Here is a 16848-nt window from a genome sequence, read left to right on the forward strand (position 1 = left end):
TCTGTAGCACCAGTTCAATCCCTGGCCACTGGGCTAGGGTCCCACATGGCGCGCAGACCTCTCCTGCCGCGCCCGCTGCTCCCCTCAGCAGTGTACTTCATCAAGTCTGCCTGTTCTGTTCCCTGCTCTGGTTCTGGTGAATTCTCTCACCCTCCCACGCTTCTGACTGTACCCAGTGCTTGTATAAATAAATTAAAAATAAATAAATAAATAAATAAATAAATAAATAAATAATCTTGGGGAAAAAAGTATTGTTTAGTCCACTGTAATCTTCTTTTTTCCTGAAAATTAATATATTTATCTACTTTGATAATAAAGTGCTATTCAGGTTCTCTATGAAGATATATGTATTTACTTCTGTTACAAACTCATTTTTTCAGCCACAGTTGATTTTTTTGACATACCCAGTCCTAAAAAAGAATTTAAAAAAATGATTTTTTTGTAGTGTGGTTCTTTTCAAGTTTGGGTTAAATCTCAAATTGGATTTTGTTGGTGGGGGAAGGGTAGGGAGAATTGATGAAAAATTGTAGTTGCTTCTTTAAGCTGAGACTAAACTAGATTAGAAACGTTATTTTTTAATGCTCAGGAATTTAGGGATACAAGTTACCACCAGATAACAGAATATATGTCAGTTTTCCATTCTGACTTTTCCTTTCTGCATAGGGAGTACTTTGACTTTTTTTTTTTTTTAAGATTTATTTATTTAGAGAAGTACCGGGGCACAGGCCAGATGCGTGGGAGGGTGAGAGGATTCACCAGAGACAGAGCGGGGAAGACTGACGCAGACTGACGAAATACACTGCTGAGGGGAGTAGTGGGCAAGACAGGAGAGGTCCGCCTTGCCATGTGGGCATCTTCCCTGCGGGTGGGGATTGAACGGGCACTGCAGAGGCTGCGGATAGCTTCACAGCGCGGTGCTCAACCGCCTGCGCCACCAGGGAGGCCCGGGAGTACTGTGACTTTTTAAAGAATTCTTTAAACCATAAATTCTGCTTTAAACAGTTCACTTGTCCCCTAGTTTGGATGTGGATGAGTGATTTTTCAAATGATGTTTTAATTTCTTCATCAATGAAGGTGACATGGGATAAAGAGTAAACTGCACTTGTGTGACTGGATTTTAATCCTGACAGTTTAACTTGGGTTAATTAAGTAGGTTTCTGTCCCTTCATGGTGCTCTACTAAAACTAGGTATAATGTGGATGACCTACTCAGCTTTAATTGGTGTAAAGGAATGGTTCAAAAATAGTCAAATGGTAAATTACAAATGTGACTAACATAAATCTGAACACAAAATGTAGAAACGTTATGATGTATTCCTCAATGTCTTGCTTCTAGAGGTGGCTCACAGTACATGATAACTGTTGAGCTGATGATGCCATTACCTCAGTTTGCAGTTTTCCTACCTTAACAGTTTTCTAACAGTATAGTACTGTGAATAAGTATATTTCTTTATAATGATCTCTAAGAGAGGAACAAAATTATTTGCTTGCACTGCAGTGTCATATTAATATTGTTTTTAATAAGTAAAAACCACTGAATGGAGTTTGGAAATCTTTGTCTACACTAACCCCTCACCCCTCCTTTTTTTTGGGTAAGGATATTTTTTGTAACAGGATTTGACCTGTAACTATTACTGAGAATTTTCTTAGAGGAGTTCAAAGCATTTTACAGGGATCATCTCATCCCTCGAAAGTCAGGCAGAGGTATTATCTCCACTACAAACTGAGAACACTAAAAGGACAAGATAGGTGGGGTTTTTGTTGTTGTTTTGCTAAGATCAAAAAGTAATTCCAGGGCAAAGCCAGATTCCAGTTTGACCTTGTTACATGCTGCTTCTGTAGCACTATAATGTGATGTAGTTGCTTCCCAAGTCTCTCCTTGGCTATGCTAGATATTGAATAATTTCCAGAGTTGACTTCTCATTCATTCTTGCTCTCTGAAAATGGGTCTTAAGAAGAAAATACAAAATAAAAACCTCAAGTTCTCTCTGTCAGAATTTGAGGGACAGGATACACAGCCAGGGATAAACATCTTCCTCCCCACCCCCACTTCTAGCCCAGTACTGTCCACAGTAAGACAAAATACAGGCTGTCAATGCAAGTCTCATGTACAAATTAAAATTACTAATAGTTACATTAAAATATATTTTACGCAGTGTATCAATAATATTATCACTTCAAGGGGGTGGGGCGCAGGGAGGGGAGGGATTGGGGTCAAAATAAGGGGGTTGCTATTGTGTGGGGAATATAAAAATAAAATTTATTAAAAAAATATCACTTCAATATAAAATTACTGAGACTAGTTCACATACTTTTTTCCTGTATATCTTCAAAATCTGCTGTGTATTTCACCGTTTCAGCATATTTCAATTTGAACTAGTGACATTTCTGATGCCTAATAGCCAGCCACCTGCGACTGGGGGGGATCCTGTTAGACAGCATGTCTAAACTTCAGTAGGTTTTTCTTAGTAGATCTCCCTTCAGATCGTTGCTCATGTGAGTGGAATGAGTAGTGTGGGGAAGGGCTCCTAGGTGACCTTGGATAATCCACTTGCAGTTGGGTGGTGACTAATAAACCCTAGCCTTGCTATTTTCCAGATACCAACTGGGGTTAGTGGATCCCATCTAGAAGACTGCCACTTCCCTAAATAGCTAAAACACAAGCGCATTGCCAGGACCAGGTTCATACCCTGTGTGAGAACCTGGGCTAAGGAACCTGTCCATTTCCAGGACTGCTGTTTTGTGGGGCCCTGGTATGTGGCCTGTGGAAAGAAGGCATCAGCAGCAGAGGAAGAGGAGGGCTTCCAGAGAAGGAAGGCCAGCCAAATGGGGGCTTCTTGAGGGCAGGGACTCCAAATAGGCGCTTCTTGAAGGTTAAAGTTCTTTTTCGGCCTTGGTCAGGTCCTTAACGGGCTCCCAAGCCAGGTGAATGAATGCCTGTGCTTCCACCGAGCGTTAGGGGCGGCCTCGGGGGCGAGGATGGGGCGGGGGTCTGTCCCAGTGCCCAGGCCCGCACCCCGAAGCGGCTTCTCGGCGCGGGTGTGAGGGGCGGGCCCAGGCTTCGGCCCGCGCCGCCCCATGTGACCCGGTCCGACATGGTGTCGCCTCCTCCCGGGGCGGCGGCGGCGGCTCGGGCTCGGTTCCGCGTCGGGCCGGCCCGGGGGCCGCTCATGGGCAGCCAGGGCCGCTCGGGGCCCCCCGGGAGCGCGGGATCCGGCGAGGGCGAGAGTGCGGACGCGAGGAGGCTGCAGGAGGGAAGGGTCGCCAGGGGGAAGCGGAGGAAGGGGAAGGGGAAAACAGGAGCGGGGCCAGGCGGAAGAGGAAGAGGCGCGGAAGGGAAGCCGGCGCCGCCAGAGGAGGAGGCAGCGGGGCCCGGGGCCGAGGCGGGAGCAGGGGCAGGCCCGGGCGAGGAGGGAGAGGGGCCCGGCGGCCCGGAGGACGGGGCGGGAGGGCGCCTGAGGGAAGCCGAGGGCAGCGCGGAGGCCGGGAAGGCGGCACGAGGGCGAGATGACGGGAAGAAGGAGGGACGGCGGGTTAGGACTGGGCGGCGGGAGGACCCAAGGCCGGGGAGAGCGCAGGGACGAGGGGGCCAGGCTTGGGGCCGCGGCACAGGCACGGGGGCGGCCATGGCGACGGCGGCCGAGGAGGAGGAAGAGGAGGCGGCGTGGGAGCCGGCCGCCCGCCCGGCCGCGGGGTCCGCGCTCTGGCGCCTGCCGGAGGAGCTGCTGCTGCTCATCTGCTCCTACCTGGACATGCGGGCCCTTGGCCGCCTGGCTCAGGTGTGCCGCTGGCTGCGGCGCTTCACCAGCTGCGACCTGCTCTGGCGCCGGATAGCCCGGGCCTCGCTCAACTCCGGCTTCACGCGGCTCGGCACCGACCTGTAAGCGCCCGCTAGCCCGCCCACCCCCAGCCCCGGGCCGGCCAGCGTCCCGGGAAAGGGCGGGGCGCCGCGGCCTGGTCGGCCTGGGGCCCAGTTCACCCCAAATTCCGAAGCCCAGCCCGGGTCTCCACCGAGGCCCTCTCTTAGCACCTAGGGGGTTCCAGGGCCCCTCTTCTTGAGGCCCCCAGCCGGGGAAGCTTCTCAAGAGCATCCATCAGTCAGCACACTCCCTGGGGTGGCTCCTCACAACTAGCCAGGTCAAGCGTTCCTCGGTTGTCTTTTCGCAGACTTGCTCTGCTGTGGCTTCTCAGCTTCTGTGGAGCCCGACTGGCCTGTGGCTTTTAACACCACCTCCTGTGCAGGTCTAAGACCCAGGTCCACTGTGTGGTCTGTCAGGACGTTTTTGTGGTTATTTGTCCTCTCACCTTCTTGTAAAGGTTGTTTGGCTTCAGGACTTGGGTAAAATGAAATACGGAGAAGGGGCTTAGATCCAACAAGCAGGCCCTAGGTCCAAGTGTCAACCATAGTTTATACCTCAGGAAGGGTGCCTGCTTATGGCTTAGGGCTAGGCTGAATACAAAGGCACGTTATGGCAATTTGGCCTGCTTCTGGTATGGGCTGAGACCTGTGAATGCAAAACTTTTCTGAACCACTTAAAATGTTAAATATGAAAGGGAAAATATGTATATAGAGTTGGAGGGAGTAAAAACTTTCAGTTTGGGTTAAAACATCCAGTTTGGGTTAAAAAGAAGGTCGTGCTAATCCAGTATAATAACATTAAAGTTTGCTAAAACACCTCTAGACAACTATTTTCATTTTTAAAAGTTACCTTTCAGTTGCATACGTCTCTCTACCATTTAGTTGCTGTCAGTGCTCCTATCAGAATAGGTACATAATAAATATGACTTGTATCACGAGATTGTAAACATTCCTCTAATATTAAACTTTCATATTGTGTCTAGCATTTTGCTGTTATAGATAGCAATGGGATAAATAATTTTATGTATTTTGGGTAATAGCTTTATTGAGCTATATATCACATGCCATATAATATGTGTCTTTTTAAATTAGTTCCTTAGGATAAATTCTTGAGGTTGGCATTAGATGAAAGGTTAATAGGTTGTAAAGGTGTTATATCAAGTTACAGTGGTTCCAGCAGAGAACGATTGAACTAGCTTCATGTGAGAATTTAAAAAAATTTTGCTGCTTTAGTGGACATATCTTGGTATCTTTTGTTATTTTGCATTTCTTTTACCACTGAACAGGATAAATATTTTCCCATGTGTTTCTTTCACCTGTGAGATTTTCTGTTCCTAGTCTTTGCCCATTTATTATTAGAGTCTTGATGTTTTTCTTAAAATTGGAATTCTTGTAGGTCATAGATATTAGACTCCAATCTGTCATCTTTGATGCAAATATAAAGTAGATCTGCCCATATTTTGTGATTTTTTTCTTTTGCCCACAAAGCAGAGAAATGTATAGTTTCTCCAGAGACTTGATAACTTTCCTTAATATTCTGATTTTCTTATAATTTTATTTTTTTAACAGTTAACACTTTAATCAGTATCATTTTTGTTTTGGTGCGAGGGGTGAATTCACTTATACTGTTTTCTTCCTAAACATCTGTGTAGTTATCCCTGTACCTTTTGTTAAATAATTCTTTTCCTCCTTTCAGAAAGTTTGCTTTTCCAAATATTAAGTTTATATTTGTATATGTATGCACATATATATGGGTATGTGTATGCAGCCTGTGCCACTTAGAAATGGGGATTCATTATGTATCCTAGACAGTCTCATCATTGTGCAAACATCATAAAGTGTAATTACACCAACGTAAGTGGCATAGCCTACTACACACCTAGGCTAGGCACAGGGACCATGGATATTCTACCTGTCCTTGACAGGTTAGTTGTTAAGTGACAGATGATTTAGTGTATGTGTGTGTTTTTTTTTTTTAAGGATTATTTATGCATACGAGAACTGGAGTACAGACCAGAGGTGCAGGGGGTAAGAGGATTCACCAGAGACAGAGTGGGGAACAGAATAGGTGGATTGACTGAAATACACTGCTGAAGGGAGCAGCGGGCGAGACAGGGAGAGGTCTGCTACGCCATGTCGGTCACCTCCCTTGCGCCACCAGGGAGGCCCCTAGTGTATGTGTTTATATTGGATCTCTATATAACCTCAGTTTTGTTCCACTGCTATAGTTTTACATTTCCATACTATTAAAAATATTGTTGCTTTTGATAGAGCCCAATTATCTGTTAGACTATCCTTGTTTGATTTTGCATGTTTGTCACTCACTCCCAGAAAAAAAAAAATCCTGTGCCTTTTCAAAAGTTTTTATGACTTTCACTGTGAAGTTCCACATGTCTGTTTTTCCGTGTATTCCCAAATATATTTGGCAATCTCTTTCAATATGTTTTCCAGCTGGGTATTATTAATGGTATACAAAATTACTTTAATCTTTTGTAAATATTGAACCTGGTCATTTTGCTGAACTTCTATTAATTCCAGTACAATTCTTGTTAATGATGGTAATGATGCTTTGGGATTTTTTTGAAATGCAGTCTTAATTACCTTCTTTTTCAAAGAACATAGCGGTTGATACGTAAAAGAAATTAAAATAAGTGGAAACCAAACCAATCAAAGCAAAGTTTGGTTTTCCTTATAGAGATTAAGTGAACAAATGAAAGAATTCATGTTTATTTTTCTTTTCATTTCAAATGCTCTAAAGGAGAAAATGGGAATGAGTGTGCATTCTATAAGCAATAATAAAGTGAAAATGTGTTTATGTCATAAAGTGCTTTGAGACTGTCAAGTGATATGATTTTAGTATTAGCCATGTGTGTTTTGATTTCTTGACTGTCCTAGGATGAGGTATCTAGGAAGTTGTTTTTCCACAGTACTTGATAAAGAGCAGGGTCACTGCTCATGTTTTCTGAGTTGCGGGGAGAAGTTATACGTATTACAGCAGGTGGAGAGAGTGTTTACCAGTGTGGTCTCTTTCTGGACAGCTGCAGAGATGTGATAAGCCACCAAGAGAGTTGTTGTCATCTCTGGAGGGAGACAGCATACATCCCAGCCCTCTTTGGGCATAAAGGAACCTGGGTCCAAAGTACAGTGAGAGAATGGCTGCTTGGGTAGTTGGCAGGGCTGTAATATAGACTTTGGGCTTATTTACTGCAGTCTGGACATTGAGATAAGTTTTCAGAAGTACAACCCAAAACTTCATTTATCAGAAGCAACACAGCCTCACTGGACCTGAAATTTACCATCTTTAGAGAATGGGAGTAACATACCCAGTAATATGAGGCTTACATGTAGTAATGTGTAGTTGCCAGCACATTGTCCAGTCATAGTAGTAGTAAATTGTTGTAAAATGGAACTTTTTTTTAAAAAGATTTATTTTCATTTATTTATGCATACGAGAACTTGGTTGTATGCCATACAAGAACTTGGGTGTATGTGGGGCACAGGGGATGGTGAGAGGATTCATCAGAGATTGAATGGGGAGCAGAACAGGTGGATCTACTGAAAGACACTGCTGAGGGGAGAAGCAGGCAAGGCAGGAGAGGTCTGCTGCGCCATGTGGGTCAGCTCCCTGGCGGGGGATGGAATTCATGCTGCAGTGGCTGGAAATAGCTTAATAGCTGAGACTTTAACCCCTGTGCCACCAGTGAGGCCCCTAAAAGTGAAACTTTTTATTTGCTTGGGTTCTCCTGTAATCAGTATGTATATAACAAAAGTGGTTTTATTTAGAGTGTGCCTGAAGTCAGGTGGATGAAACACGTGAGAGAGAGAGAGTGAGTGTGTGTGTGTGTGTGCACGCGCGTGCACAAACATCGCTTCTCTTACCTGTCTTGAATGTTTTTAGAAACATGACAGCAAAACCTGTTGGCTTAGAGTCTGCACTGCCTACCAAAGTGCCTCTTGATTCTCAGAAACACAGACTACTAAAGTTTAGTGACCTTCCGGCCCAGGGGAAGTCTCATTCAGTTTGGCTGTTCCTAACTGATCATAGCTTTGTTGAGTAAGATGAACTGTTTTGGTTCCTTGTGATTTGTTAATGGTCTTATACTTGTGCTTGAAGGCATTTTGACCACTTAAAACCACAAACAAATAATTTGCTTCCCTTTAGGCCTCTTGCCCAAACACTGGTAGTTATCCTGACCCTCTGTGTGTGTGTGTGTGTGTGTGTGCGCGCCCACGTGTGTTTAAATTAGACATAAAGATAATTTGAGTCAGTCATCTGGGTTAAAATCAGTTTTGTTTAAATATTTCACAAAGCCTAGGGGAACAGAAACATCTTTAATATAGAAAAATGAAGGAACTATTTTATAGAACTGTTTTTTAAGTTTTCCTGAATGAATAGTGGAAAAACTGTCTTAATTCATTCTTTCGGAACAAAACAGTGACAGTTGACTGTCATTTTTATAATGTAGGCTAAATATAAGAAGTTAAATTGACATAACAAATGAAAAAGCAGAAGTGCTGTCTGCAAATTCTGATCCTGAAAATTAAAAGCAAAGAGTGGAAAGAAGAATGTGTGTTTGTTTATAAATCTACTTTTAAAGAAATATTTTTGTCAGTCTTAGGGAAAACTTACTTGATCTTCTACCTCCCAAATTAAATCCTACATGCTTAAAATTGAATTTTACTTAAATGTCCTTCCAGCAATACCCGATGCTCTCTTGCATTTGCCTGTGATAGAGATTCCTAGAATTTAACAATAGCTGTTTAGGGAGTAAGGCTCTTGAGGTGTTTGCCCTGGCATGTACATTCATTCCTCAGCCAGGGTTGTAGGCTTGGAGCTCTTTGAGGCTAGGGGACTAGGGTATCTATTTCAGTGATGATTAACGTCCAGAGTGGTGAGATGGATACAGATAAGCAGTGTGTGTTTGTTTGTTTTAAAATGATTGCGCCTAAGAGCATTTTTTGGCCTAGAAAGCATAAAGTTTCCTTTTTTAACTCTGAAAAGAGAAGGCATTGCTGAGTGGTTACATTTAAGGCCTAAACAGTGATTTTCAGAAAACATTTAGCCACTTAAAGTAAACTTAGGCTTTCTCCTTTACCTTTCTGCCTTACCTAGGAAGGAGAGTCTCTTATTCTTTGTTGAAAACTTCTGTATATGGATGTATTTATCTTCAGCCATTTTGAAAGACCATATTTTGAATGGTTTTGTGAGTTAATAAAAGTTGAGTCAGTTTACATGCTTGAATAAATAAGACAATACACCTGTGGAAGCATGAAATGGTGTCGTGCAGTCAGTACCTCCAAGGGCAAAATGCAAGGATGGAAGAGGCCTTTTCTTCCAAGACCATGAGACTATAGAAATTGCTTATATCCTTCCCATTCTTGTAAAACTTAAGTAGTAGGGGATGAATTTCTTAGCTTTCAAGGCAGAAACATGGGGAAGTCCAAAGTCCCATAACTTGCATGATAAGGAATTCATATTGGAATAAGGTTTCTGAAAATATTTTAATATTCTGTACGTTCAGATTTTTTGTGTCTAGCACCTTCACCTTAGGTGAAGATAGTGCTTAAGCAGTTTGAATCAAAATGACAGTGAGATTACTGAAGAAGCATACAGATTTTTTAAAAGAGATTTTTGAGTGTGTGATATAGAAAAGAATCGCCTTTGTGTGACAACTTAACCTTAACTCTGAGTTAACCCTGGATTAAATTAACTTCTCGTCTGGATTTATAAACATGGAGTAAGGAGAAGATGAGATCAACTGTGTGAAAAAATGAGAAAGTTGAGTTTTGAATTTTTAGTAAAAATGGGCATATCCCCCACTTTGTTCTATAGACACAGATATTTGCCAAGCTTCAGAATTTACCTCAGGTGTGTCAGCTATCGAGTGAGTCTGAGAATCCTAAGATTCTCAATAGTAAACTTCTTGAGACAAGTCCTTTCTATTCAGCAGTTTTCCTTAGATTTGAACAGGATCCAGATGGGAGTCAATGGAGGCAAGATGGCTGCACTAATTAAGAATATGTTTATGAATCTTGCATCCTGTGACTGCTTGAACTATATCTGAAACTGAGTGTGCGGCTATCCGGACAAAGAATTTATCTCCTGTTAGAGGTTTGGCTGCTTTGTCTCAACTTTTAAGTGAGTTTGTCATTATATCCAGATTGTTCACATTGCCCACCCTGGATGTCTGGGCCACCCAATGGGCCCTGTGCCTGCCCCTCTTTAGCCTACAATTAATTGCCAGTGCATTCTTTCTTCTTTTCCTTCTCTTTTGGTATTTGACATGAGCTCAAATTGCTGAGAAAGGTGACAACTGTGAAATGAAGTCAAGGCTTGGAGACACCTTAAAAAATACATGCAAAGGCCACTAAATGACAAGAGCAGACTGCTAGGCTCTTTCAAAACATCGCCATGTCTGTTGATTTTCCATTCCTTGTCCACAGCACAGAATTGGAGGTCAAAGAATCATAGGAGTTAGAGATGGAAAAGACATTTGGGGTCAACCAGTTCATCCCTCCGCCTTCTCCTACCCCTGATTCCAAATCATTCCTTACATTATATTTTCTGCTCCCCCCTTTGCTCTTGTACAGTTTTCACGGTCTTCACTTCAACCTCGGCTGTCAACCTTTGGGGAATGATGCTGAAGGCTCTGTCCAGTTTCTCCTCTGCGAAGAGAGATATTGCCTCTACCCCCCGGTGAACTTCTTTGTTGGTGGTCTCAGCTGGGAAGCAGAGACTAACTGGTGATGAGCTTTTCTAGATGGAATTGAAGAGCATTTAGTATATGATGATGTTGAGGAAGGGGAAGAGGTTTCTGGGGTACAGTGTAGTGATAGCTGAATGTGTTCTTAGATTTTGTGTTTCAAGTCTCTTTACCTGAAGGAGATTGTGTGTGTGTGTGTGTCTGTGTGTGTGCGCGCGCGCGTATGTGTATACACAAGGAACATGGTGTTGGGGAGGTCGACAAAGACAAGGAAATTACATAGATTAGGAGTTAGATAACAACCCTAACTTAGATATTGACGAGTTGAGCACATAAATTAAAAATATTAATTCTGTGGAGTGGTAGAGGATTGTTTCAAGAAATACATGTTAGGGATGAAATAGAGTGGTAGCTTACTGTACAGCTTCAGCTTAGAGTCAAGTCGAGGAGAACAGATAGTTTGGAGACAGGTGTTTTGGACTAGGGGACGCTGTTGGTTTTGGGGTCTTCCCGTGCTTTAAGAAAGTAGAGAAAGGGCCTCCCCGGTGGCGCAGCGGTTGAGCGCTGGGTTGCGAAGCTGCCCGCGGCCTCTGCGGCGCCGGTTCGATCCCCGGCTGCCCCCCGGCCACCGGAGGAGGGTCCCACATGGCGCGCAGACCTCTCCTGCCGCCCGCTGCTCCCCTCAGCAGTGTCCTTCGGTCCTTCTGCCTGCTCTGCTCCCCGCTCTGGCTCTGGTGAATTCTCTCACCCTCCCGCGCTTCTGACTGTACCCAGTGCATATATAAACAAAACAAACAAACAAACCAGCAAACAAATAAATAAAAGCATGCCTCTATAAAAAAAAAAAAAAGTAGAGAAAGAGGGTCTTCTGCTTACCTGCTGCCTCATTTGGCAGGGGGAATGGCCAATTTTAGAGGCAGCTTTGGAAATTTCCCTGCTCCCCATCTTGTTCCAGCAGCTGTTGGGAGCTGTCCGAAGGGGGTATTATATTTCTTTTGGTAACTCTGCCAAGAATGAGAGGAAATCCACAATCTGTGGGCTTTGCTTGGGGTAGGGTGGGGGTGAGGTGGGGATGGCAGGTGATGCGACAGGGAAATTAAATTGTTTTATAGAAAATATGTTGAGTTACTTTTCCTGGAAAGCTGTTTCACTGGAAGGAATATTTCCCCTCTTCACTAGCTTCTGTAACGGGCTCTTTCTCTGTGGAGAAAGGGAAATAGTCTTTTAAGGGTACTCTTTTTCTTTCTCCTTTCTAGCTCCTCTAGGACCCTCCTGTGTTTCTGAGTATTTTCCTTTGATAGTCCATGTCAAAAAGTTGAGTCAAGATTCAGATATTAGTAGTGTATGTGTTAAAGAGGGGTGTCTCTCCATAGTGAGTTACTAAGAAAGAACTTCTCTTGCATCCTTGGGTGTCTTGGTTGCAGTGTGACTTTATCATAATGGCCTAGAAACTGGTGGTGTAAAATCTTCATGGGTGGCATCTGGTTCATGTTCTCTTCATTCCTTCATCTAGGCTGGACAGGCGTCAGGGGTTTTGAAACCTGGCCCCTTGCACTGAGAACCTATTTTGCTGATTAATATGGAACACAGTTAAAAACAATAAAAAACAACCTTGAATAGCAGAGCAGTGAATGTACTTGTTCCTTACTTTTCATAAGTGTGCTGGTACCTAATACATAATGCAGAGGATGGCCTGTTTACAAAAATAGCATCTTTCTTGCTGTTGCTTATTTTCAGGAAGTGCTGGATCAGACTTTTTGAAAATTGTATGGTGGAATTACTAAAAAACTGATTATCTGATCAGGTAAGTGTGGTAAATGCTGTGCTCTACATTCCTGCTCTTGGAGATTCTTAATGCCCATTGGTGAATTAAAGGCACTGAGAAGTTCTGTTATAGAGGGACCTGTTTGATTTTGTTTCAACCAGCATGGTCCAAAATGTTTTGATCATAGAATTCCTTTTCCCCCTTATTAATATCTCTTAACATCTTACAGAACACACACACCGGTCAAATGACTGCAAGACAGAATTTGAATAAACAGCAGTTGGAAATAAATATGAATGTGAACATGACCCTAGATCCCAAGCGCATATAAGGATCAGGGTTATGCTCAGTGCTTCTGAAACTACTTTGGGCAGCTTTGACATATGGGTGCCATGTGTAGATACATTATCTGTTCTGATTCCATCCCTCGAGCCCTCTCTAGCATAAGAATTTGGAGGCTTGGTTGAATTCCTAAAGGTGTGGTTTGTTACATGTCTTCAGGAAGGGCCTTTGGAGCTTGAGGGTAATGTGTCCAGGCTCCCGAAAATGCATTGCTGAAAGTGTGACTTCTGAAACTAGACTTTGAGAACTCTTATTTAAGCAGTTCCTGAACAATAGCTATCAAAATACCTTACTATGCTAGGACTGTGGTTGTCATCTTTTGTGTCTAAGACTTGCATCATACGATGTTAGAGTTATTGGTAGTGCGTGGAAGGATTAAAAGGTGAATGCCTTTTTCTTTTGTAAAGCATGTTTCAGAAAGTTGAAAAACCTGCCCTTGATTATTTACTACTTCACTGTCTGGTGTGTTAACTGTTTAAGTAGACCTCATTACTGCCCTGATTGTGGTTTTTCTTATATCCTTGAGGTAAAGTTCATATATGTTCCTCTGAAGATGTACTTTTCCTCATATTTGTAGCAAACTGTGTCATAAGCTACATTGTAGCTCAGTGATTTGTCTGAAATATTCATTGAAGGGGATCTTTAGCTGAAGGAACCTTACTCAAGGTCCCTGGTGTACCAGTGCTATGCAAGCATGCTGGTTGAGAGCAACTTTTAGAAGCACTGGGAGACTGAAGATTTGATCCTGTGGAATTTATGACTGAATTGAATAAACAAGGCATATAACTGTGAACAGCTAACAATGCCCAGATTTATGGTAGTTTCAGTCTAAGTGCTCAGGTGAGATGGAAAAGAATGTTTGGCAGAATCAGGAAAACAACAGCTTCCTTAGATCTTAAAGGATGGATGGATTTGGTGCCTAGAAGAAGAAAGCATTACAGAAAGCTATGGGTATAGGAATGAAGGTAGAAATGGATATAGGAGTGAAGGTAGGAAAAATGGGCTTGGATAGAGCCCATTTACCTATTCAATGGGAAGTGAGGTTGACAGTTGGAGGCTTTGAAGAGAGGATATACTCTAAGCGTTTCTTATGCATGGCCCTGTCCTCATGCTGGCGTGTTCTGTACGATTTCACTTCACTCTGAGTCTTGAGGCTATCCCTCTGTTCCCTCCCAGGAAGGATAAGCAATTATGTTAACAATATAATGATTTTTCATGGATTTTATTTTGCATCTTAATTATAGATCAGTGCTGCTGAGGCCACTGGAGGATTTAATTTAATGCAAGTGTCAACGGAGAGTTAGAAGTTCCTTGTCTTGGGCTGTTTAAATATTTGTACTTTAAAGTCAAATTCTTAGTATTGTAAAGACTGGTGGATAAAGGCAGTATGAAGGGATATCTGCTTTCTGGTAAGAAGATCGGAGAAATCAAGAGACTGTGTTAAAATGCTAAGCCCCCAAGCATCGTTTTGGCCAGTCTTACCCTTCCTCGTTGGCCTAGTGCCCCTTGAGAGGGCCTTGCTCCTGATTTTCAAGCCAGTGGGAAATCATGCCAATCTGCAGGTATGCAGAATCAGCTCCATCAAGGGGAATTAAACTTCAAGATGGGCCAGGAAGGCAAATTGATTTGTGACCCAGGAGTTTTCTGATCTTAGAGGCTGTGCAGGTTTAAGACGTCTCCTATATACCCACATTCCCCCCCTCCACTTCCCAGCCATTTTTCTTCAGACGTGGTTTATTTATTTCCTTTTGGTTTGGGGTGTGATCAAGGAGAGGTGAAGTGAAAGAGGACTCTAGATAACTGCCTAGATTAATTTCTATCCTTTTGGACTCACTTGTTGCTAACATTTTAAGGGACCTGATAGTTTACCCCTGGGTGCATGTTGTATTGTTTTTGTTTAAAATAGGTCCTGCGCCCAGGAATGCAGTCAAACTGTAATGGTGACTAAGTGCCGGAAAGCTGAGAACTGGGCCGAGTGGAAAAATGACCCTGAGGCAAAAGGAGGGCTGGGAAAATGGAAGTTTGACCAGATCCACAGGCCAGGTTAGAGATTCTTCTGTGCATTAATAGCCAAGCAAGAGGTTTATTTACAGGGCACTAATCATTTTGAGGGAGCACCCCCACTTTATTTCTGTAACTATGTTGGGGAAACAACCAACCAGAAACATTTCAAGGATGGGAACAAGGATCCTGAGCGTACTTCAAGAGGCACGTTGCCCCTGTCCTCTCAGTACTTGTGCTACCTTGTGCTATGGATGTGATAGACTCCCACAGGAGGGAGTGATACCTGTTTTCAGAGAAGGGGGATTTTTTTATTCCTTCTGATTTTTCAGGTGCCAAAAATAGGAATATAGATATGGTTTTGCTACCAATCAGGGGAACTGACCATCAAAGATGATTGATCAAACAAAAGGGATGAGAAAGGTGAATTGTTAAGCTGCGTCTAACAAAGTGATACTATATGTCAAGTGAAAGCCACATTGAACAGTTTAAAAAAAAATCAGAATTTGATTTGAAGAAACCAGAGCCAATTATTTTGATTCTGGTGTTGGTTGTGGGAGAGGATGCTTGTACCTGCTATTTGGGAACAGTTTCTTGAGTTCACCTTTGAAAGTTTCTTGTGATCAGGCCCTTAGGGGAGTGCTTTGACCCTTAGTAAAGTGTCACCAAATGGCAGTTGAAGTGACCTGGGAGATGAGAGAAGTGTTGTCCTTATCCTAGTTCAGGAAATGCATTGATTCTTTGCCCCTTATTTTCTTCCTTCTGTGACCCAGGATATTCAGTTTTTGGTTTCACCTCCACTAACTAACTTAGACCTAATTCAAGAAGAAATGCTAACTATAAATGAACTACTATTTGTATGTATGTCTGGGAAGGATTTGCAGATAAAATGTGACAGGGAGTCTAATCCTTTTCCATTAAGACTTTCAGTTCTTTTGGCCCATCCTGTTAACTATTTTTTACTGCCTTTGGATCTCTGTCCATCTAATATCACACTAGTAATGTGAAACCAAGGACCCACATTCACTAGTGGAAGAATTCAGTAATACATTTTAGCTTTTAACATGTATATTCTCAAATCTTAATCATTCAACGTGAAAAAGGACTAATGTTTTACTTAGAAGAATAATTTCTCCTAAGTTATAAAATTAGAAGAAAAAGAAATGATTTAGTTTTAGCGATGACACTATTAATAGATATTAGCTCTTACATATATTTATGTAAAAATAATCTTTTTAATAGTGATTTATAACTTATAGTGCACTTTTGTTTTAGTTATTTTAAAAAATACAATAGCGTGAAATACTGTCCTCATTTTATTTATTTTTAAAATATCCTCATTTTATAGGTGAAGAAATTGACTATGAGGAAAGTTAGGTAACCAAGGTTATAAAATTAGTAAGAGACAGAGCTGGGATTCATTTTCTTAAATCTGCATTCTGGACATTTCCCGCAATTTCATTTAATCTATATTCAGCTAAAGGTAAATTGAAAGACTTAGCCATCAATAATTGTGTAATATATTTAAAAAAATTGCTCATTTCTTAAAGTACCATCTGTTTACTACTACTTTCCTGTTGTTTATGGAGATAAAATTTTTTGTGATGTCTCCTTACCTCTACCTTTATAAATTTGACTTAGTTCTAAATTACCATTATTTGCTATAGTCATTTTTAAAATGTTTTACAGTCTTTATCCCTGTTATTTCTAGAGACAGTATATTCCATTTCATTAGTATACCATTTCCCCCCATAGATAGACATTTGGGCTGTTTCAGGATTTTAGCTCTCATATACAGCTGCAACTATAAATACCTTTGTAAACAGTGTTTTTCTTTTGAATTATTTCTTTGTGATATTGGTACCAAAATTGGGTATGCTGGACCAGAAGCTGTCATTTAACAACTTTTCTCTTAACCAACAGAATTTTTTTTGAAAGGCTGTGCCAGTGTGCTACCAGCAAAAACCCAAAGTAGTGTCTGATTTTTCTGCTTAATAGCTAGGAGGCTGTAATTTACTGATTGTCTTAATGTGCATGGCTGTGAACCGAACTGTTGTGGTTGTAGGATGTCTCCCCTGTGTTCATGGTGTGAATGCTTTGTGACTGTTCTTACCTGTTAGTAGGTATGAATGACAGGGTATTGGAAACAATGTATCAGCCTGCTAGATTTTTATTGGT

General features: G+C 42.1%; 1 protein-coding gene across 1 annotated transcript in view; it reads left to right on the plus strand.

Moving 5' to 3' along the window:
* Positions 1 to 3169: 3169 nt before the first annotated feature.
* Positions 3170 to 16848, plus strand: part of FBXW4 (F-box and WD repeat domain containing 4) — a gene marked incomplete at its 5' end in the record, with an annotated part of 83578 nt that continues 69899 nt past the window's right edge. The window contains one exon of the mRNA XM_084245061.1: positions 3170 to 3879. Coding sequence (XP_084101187.1) covers positions 3170 to 3879 — 710 coding nt within the window. The remainder of the gene's footprint in view (positions 3880 to 16848) is intronic.

The sequence above is a fragment of the Talpa europaea genome (genome assembly GCF_964194135.1).
Source record: "Talpa europaea genome assembly, chromosome: 10".
NCBI classification, from domain to species: domain Eukaryota; kingdom Metazoa; phylum Chordata; class Mammalia; order Eulipotyphla; family Talpidae; genus Talpa; species Talpa europaea.